Source organism: Schistocerca gregaria, chromosome 4, assembly GCF_023897955.1.
Source record: "Schistocerca gregaria isolate iqSchGreg1 chromosome 4, iqSchGreg1.2, whole genome shotgun sequence".
Taxonomy (NCBI): domain Eukaryota; kingdom Metazoa; phylum Arthropoda; class Insecta; order Orthoptera; family Acrididae; genus Schistocerca; species Schistocerca gregaria.
Genome location: NC_064923.1, coordinates 549,383,416 through 549,390,676, shown reverse-complemented (window position 1 = coordinate 549,390,676; position 7,261 = coordinate 549,383,416). Strand labels below are relative to the sequence as shown.

Below are 7,261 nucleotides of genomic sequence, written 5' to 3'. Positions count from 1 at the left end.
ATAGTTGCTTCTCACTGTTTTAGGTTCATCTTTGAAATGTTATGTGAACCATATTTCCCAGGTGCAACAGAAGGAACATGCATTACTTACTATTGTTTTAACTATGTATTTTCCATTCTGCGCTGTTTCATTCTCTCATTGGAAATTTAGTAAAAGTAAATAATCTCTATTCAGAACGTTGTCTTGTGTTGGATAACAGATTTTATTGACAGATTTAATAAATAGCTACGTATTTCGATGGAACTCAAAAGCAAACTTTGTGACCAATTAATTTTAAAAATACAGCATGCAAAAAATGTGCTAGAGAGGCTAAAGAACTTAACTGATGTAATCAGTGAAGAAGGGAAGCAATCCTCCTCAGAGGGGGTGGGGGTGGAGATTTCAATACTGCTGGGAAACCATTTAGTATTAATGTCTGTCCCATCATCCAATACATCAGTAAGAGTGCCATATGCAATTTATTGAGACTTGTGCATCCACTGTTTAATATACTGTTATCTCCATCTGAATCTGAACCAAGCAAGCAGAGGTTGAAAACACTGCTTCAGTTGTAACATTCTTTTTATTTACAATATGACCAGTTTCAGGACCATACATGCCCATCATCAGGTGTTATAACTTTGTACTGTGACCTCGAGCCCTGTGATGGACCAGTATAGGACATTGGTGTATCAAGTCCTGTGCTCGTCCACCGTGGCACTTAGGGTTGCAGCACAAAGTTATAACACCTGATAATGGGCATCTAAGAGATCAAAACTGGTCATGTTTCAACTAGAGTTTTACGAAGCTTTATGACTGAAGCGGTATTTTCAACCTCTGCTATAATGCTCAGTTGTGGATGTTCCTCTGCCAGCATTGTTTGTAAAACAAGCAAATTTTCATTGGTCCACATTTAACTTTTCATTGGTCCACATTTAACTGATAAATAATTATATTCCACCCAGCATGTGTCCGGTTTGATAAATGTTTATTTGGGAGCGACAGGTACCAAATACCCCACTACTTCAAGTATAACAACACTAACACTAATAATAATAATAATAATAATAATAATACATTTCTCCCTCACTATGATTGTCTTTTTCACCACATTATCTCTGTCAGCGTTGTCAGTCTAGTGCAGTATCCCAGAGATGATCTGTATAGTTAGGAAATGTGGCAGAGTTCTTACATGCTCGACTTTTCAGTTGGACAATGGGTAATATTCAAATGGCTTACCTGACATTGTTTTGGCCACAAAAGGAAAACTAATCTGGATTTGAGCCCTAGTGCATTATTTGTTTTAAAAAGTAAGTAGTATCCATTGTAATCACCTTCTCCACTCATTTGCTTGGAACATTGTCTTCTTTGGACTTTTTACAATTTTATTTATCTTTGCTTCAGTTTTCAACATCTTTCACCTTGTGTGTTTTTTTCTATTCAGTTGTACATAATTCACTGTCACCATTTGCGCACAAGTCTAGTGGCATGTACCTATAACTACTTGTTGTGTTCCTTGGTGTGTGAATACTCTTTGCTTTATTCCTCTGCATGGCTCCTGCACAATAACTTAGCGTGGATCCTGCATAATAACTAATTGTTTCTACACAATTTCCATGACAAATTATGGAATACTTTATATTAAATTAACTGGAGAACTTGTGAAAAGAAGATTTGTTTTCTCAAAGTGTGTTTTGCAAATCATATTCATGGTTTAGTTTTACAGGTTTCTTCAAAGTGACAATAGAGAAAGAAGAGTGGTGTTATGAAAGGACGGTGATGGTGAAGAGAAAATATTTCCTTTGTTGCTAGTAATCTGCCACCCTTATCTACATGTCTGATTTCTTCATCTCAGTCCAGCCAAGAAGGAACATGATCCAAAATGTGGCCTTTCCTTCAGGGTTCAAGTTTCTCCAATATATCTTAAAAGTTGTAGTGCAAACTTCCTTTTTTTGACTACGTAGAACTCTTCCATCTTCCTCTGTGTTATTTAATATCTTATTATTTGATTAGTTTCATTATTTTTATAGTTGATGATATGATAAACAATCGCCTTTTTCCCCACAAATGTTAATATCTGCTTTCTGTTGTCCCCTCTGCAAATATCTTACCACTTAACCAAATTCGGTTCAAACAGAAGCTCCAAGTTAATTTTCAAGTAAAAAATATTATTTGACACTTTTTCAGCAAGATTAATGTAGAACCAAATCAACTAGTGGTAGGAACAGTTTTGTGACAGCTATCACTCCTATAATATCAGAGATGCTAAGTCGCAGATAGGCAGAACAAAAAGACTTGTCACAAAATAAGCCTTCAGCCAATAACGCCTTTGTCAAAAATAGACAACACACATACACACATGTGCAATCAGTCTCTGGCAGCTGAATACAGACTATGAGTAGCAGGGTATGATAGGAGAGGCAACTGGGTGGGGGTAAGTAGGAGGCTGGGAAAGCTTATTTTGAGACAGCCTCTCTGCAGCTCAGCTCAGCATCTCCACTACATGGCGAGCAACTATTCTTTTCATAGTGTATTATTAGACCGGGGACCTAGACTGACAGAGGGTTTGCCCTGCCATAGCCCTCAGTGGTTCACAACCCCACAACAGGCCACAGCAGCCACCCCCCCCACTGCCGCCCCACACCTAACGCAGGGTGGTTGTGCAGTTCAGCCTCCTCCAAACCTATGAGAAATTAAGAGGAAAGTTCTGCTGTTCTTGTGATATACTGAAGATAATCAAAAATTAACATTTATCATAAAGTTCTAATAACTTAGAAACAATGTGCATTCTCTTCTTAAGCTTTGTTCCTAAAATTTGCAGTTACTGAATAAATTGTTAAAATACCATTGTCACTTTATGAATGAAAACAACACTAGCGAACAATTATTAACGCTGGGACAACTTGAATGCATTCAAGACAATCCAAAACTTTCTAATGAGATAGATACTGGAAAAATACACATCCAGTACTTGGTTTGAAGCTACATTTCGATATTTACCAAAGAAACTGAGCCTGTTACACAGTAATGTATAATTTCTCAATGCCTGAATTATAGGATGTTAGCAGTATTTACTTTATCATATATCCTGTTTGTGAATGCATTGTGTCTTTCAGTTCACACAGTGTATCAGAATATTTTCATGGAAACACTTTTGTTGCTGGTGCATCAAATTGAATAAACATTAAAGTTAATTCTGGAGGGCAGATGATGGACAATATGAATAGTGAAGAGTGACCTTGAGAAATCATTTTCCACAGGTATTATTTTGATATTTATCAATACAGGACAAATTATTTTTATGACTTTTCAAAATCCAAAAGCTTATGCAGGAACTAACAAAGGAGGTACTTTGCAGATGGTTGGGATCAATAGGAACAACACGAAGGACAGAGTACAGGAATAGTCCTTTCTATTTCCATGACAGGTTTTCTGCTTTATAGGCATTAATAAAGGTATAATTGGAGAACAACAAACAGATTGTTTAATTAAAATTATTCCTTCTAAACACCACAGGCTGTGGCCCAGGTACCTAACATTTACTCTTAGATTAAATGCAATAAAACAGTCTATTTACTGCAGAGGAGAAAAAAAAGTCTTTGACAAATGATAACAGTCAATAAAAAACTGCTATCTGCATACAGAGTATAAATAATTATTCTTGGAAAAGAATTCTGACATATCATGTAGCTATTTCTCAACAGTGACTGTAGCAAAAAGATTTGTGTAAATTACACAAATGGTTTAATTTTTTCTACTTGTCCCATCAAATAATGCTAGAACTAAATCTACCTCCACAAAGCAAAAATTCCAAACATTCAAATGCTAATAATCTTGCTCATCAACAAACTACAAATAATTATGTCAGAATCCAAAAAAAAACTTTCAAAACAAACAGTCAACTTTAAAGACCTTTCAGATATGTACACTGTTACCAATGATCACATTTAACCAAACTTTATGAAACTCCCAAGTAGAACAATAAATTCTCACCTCTGGAAAGAAAACACTGTCGAAGTGGATACCACACTGATACAGCAACAATAATGACAACAATAGTAACAATAGGAATTGTGTTATTAAATACCCAGGATTGCTTAATGACTTCAATATTATTTCAATTCTTGGTGCCAACGGCAACAGCAGTCTTCACAAAATGTTTCCAATGGAAACAAATGACACTAAAATCTCTGTACAGCATGCTTAAAGACTGTTCATATAAGATTGTATATTTATTTTACAGTCTCCTTGATCAAGATTTATACAGAAATGTGTGTACACTTTTTTCGCATACCATTGTTTACTGTCTCTGCACAGAACAAGAGGTAAAATATTCTAACATTCAAATCATTTTTAAAAGCCAGCAGCATTTAATTTTATGTACAGACAAGTAGATAAAAATTTCGATACTGGGGAAAACTCTGGTAACAAGAAATTTTAGACTACTACACTTACAGAGGCAATTGAAAGTATCTCCGAATTTCTTTTTCAGATTTTTTCCTTTATTGTATCAACAATATGACGTCACTAACTGAAAAATTATGGACTCCTCAAGAACTGCAGACAAGAAGAATCAACATTTCTTTTAGTAACCATGGAGGATGATTCCACATTAACAACATATACAAGTTGCTTTGCTTCATAAGCAGGAATTTGTAACACAGTCATCGTACCTCACACATTTCATAACTATATACACATATGAAGTGCAAGAGAAACTTGAGAAGTCCATACAACTATTTCATTTTATTGTTATGTACAAAAAGCTAACTTAAATCATTAGGTCGCCTGACCATTTCAAGTTGTCTGCAGGGCTTTGTCCTCCAACCAAACCTAGCTTGCAAGCAGCCACACATACAGAATGTCAGTGTAAAAAAATTAATACAGGTTGCAACAGTATTAAATAATTTACGACTCATCTAGCATCTGAATTTCAGTGCATATGTAGTACTACTTGAAGCAGCTCAACAGCACAGGAAAGCTAATTTCAGTAATCTTCCCAGCATACATGCAATCCAAGAAATATATAACCTTTACATAAAAGAAGTCCACTTAGTCTCCATCTACAATAAAAAAAAGGGAAAATTACATGACAGCCATTTTATAAATGAGATACAAGATAAATGCTGGTTCACTCAAAATCTGCCAATCCAACATAGCAACACAGAGCAAGAATGCACCTGTAGCCAGCAGGAACAATAATGGAGAAAGTTTCCCTGCAAGAGCAACCACTTCCTTATTGTGCGGTGATATCACACACACACACACACACACTTCCACATACTGCACTACGAATCATCAGACATAAAGGAATTCTGAGATTTCAATTGTTCCAAAGTCTCGATTTGTTGACGCAAGAACAATATCCTGCAACAAGAAATTTCAAATTAAATACAGAAATGAAAAAATGAAATCCAATTAAGAATCTTATAAATGTGATACCTTTGCTCTTGCAGCGTCGCTTGGATTTCAGTAAGTCGAACAATAGACCTTGCAGTTTTCAGTTCTGCCGATACTCGTGTACACTGCAGGCTACCCATTGTATAACCTTCTTCACTTAATTTTTGAGCCTGGTTAAAAACAACAAAAAAATTCATAAATTTTCTACTTTTATGAAATATAATACTGAATATTAAATCTCAACTAAGATGTGGGTCAGATGCTGTTAGAACAGAGCCACAGGTCCAGACTTTCTGCACAATGGATTTTCATAGCAAAAAACAGCTATCAGCTTCTGGTGTCTTCCATTGTTAGGGCAATTTATTCACTTTTGTGGATCTGATACAGCTAACCATCTCAACCTTTGGAATAATCCAAAGGAAAATGGAGTGGTAGGTTACTCACACAATTGTTTACAGAACATAGCACATACACCAACAAGCACAGCAGTGTTCCTGCTACTGAGTGATTTTAGTTGCTTTTCCCTTCTGTTATCATCATTCTCTGTATATATCACTGAAAGGAGCAGCTGTGCAGGAATGACTTCCAGTGAGTCACCTTCAAAGGACCACTATAGTTTTGGCTTTTGTTATAATTTGTTTTGGTACCAGTTGTACCAACAATTCACTGGATGAGCAATTTCAGTCTACTGAGTTTAAGTGACCATACATATGACAATATCTTATCTCCTCAATTGTTAATCTATCGTTTTCAAATTCTCACAGAACTTTATTTACTCTCTTTTATCTCCAACCTGTTTTTAATTCTCAGAATAGTTTTGGCTTTACTTAAAACTGTGATGAAGCTCACTCCACTCTCTGAATACTTTCTGACTTTTCTGTTGATTCACTGTGAGTCAATCAAATCATTCAGTATCTCCATTGCACATTTACTTTAGATGATGATGATGATAATTTCAAGGACTAAGAGAAGGAGATACCAACTAAATACATGAATGCAAATGTGAGAAACTGAAGCAGCCCCCCCGTCCCCAACACACACACACACACACACACAAACACACACAAACACACACACACACACACACACACACACACACTTCAATCATCAATAAGAAGGCAAATATTGAACTTAATGGAATCAATGCTCCCACAGTCAAATTTTATTTTCCTCTCTAATTAAAATGTGAGGACCTATATGGAGACTACATTAACTGTTGATTAAGGCTACAGATGTCTTATCTAGAAACACAGGTAGATATTTAAGAAGTGTAGAGCATATCAGACATGATCAGAGAGACCATACAGTGCTTGCAATATTTGATTGTCTTCTCAAATGGCTACGAGTATTACTGTGAGCATACTAGAATTTGTTAGATGTTGTGATGCCTACAGCGAGTGTGGTGGTCGTCTCATGTAAATCTAAGTATGCACTGTGCATAACGATTTGTGTATTAACCGAAGTATTACACTGATCTGGAATCAAACATACCAATTATATCCTTGTGAACACAATACATCTTCCTTAAGGCCTCCCAACTCTTTCAAGATTCTCTGCTCTAGCTATCTCTATATTAATTTGTTTTTATCTTTGGAAATAGTGTAGACAACTGAAATGCTTCTAAAAGACACTGACTGAATATGTATGCTTCTGCTTCACAGAACAAACCACAGATTGCAGCAAAGAGGTGGAATTTATACCATATAATATTTGCCGAAGTGGTATAAAAATGAAAATTTTCCCAAACTTAAGTAGTTTCTGAACACCAACCAAAGAAAAATGGAAGTGTGTCAGTTACAGGGAACACCATTTACAGAGTGAAAGAATGCAAGTCATTTAGCTGTATGTTAATTTTTACCTGTAGTGTCAAGTGATGTTGAAC

The 7,261-nt window shown here is 35.7% G+C and overlaps 1 protein-coding gene across 2 annotated transcripts in view; it reads right to left on the bottom strand.

Moving 5' to 3' along the window:
* Positions 1–3,440: 3,440 nt before the first annotated feature.
* The window catches only part of LOC126268106 (WW domain-containing adapter protein with coiled-coil homolog), a 95,462-nt gene continuing 91,641 nt past the window's right edge, over positions 3,441–7,261 (bottom strand). For both annotated transcript variants that reach the window (XM_049973620.1, XM_049973619.1), the window contains 2 exons: positions 5,422–5,549; positions 3,441–5,346 (listed from right to left, as the gene is read on the bottom strand). In XM_049973620.1, coding sequence (XP_049829577.1) covers positions 5,268–5,346; positions 5,422–5,549 — 207 coding nt within the window. In that variant the 3' untranslated portion in view covers positions 3,441–5,267. The remainder of the gene's footprint in view (positions 5,347–5,421; positions 5,550–7,261) is intronic.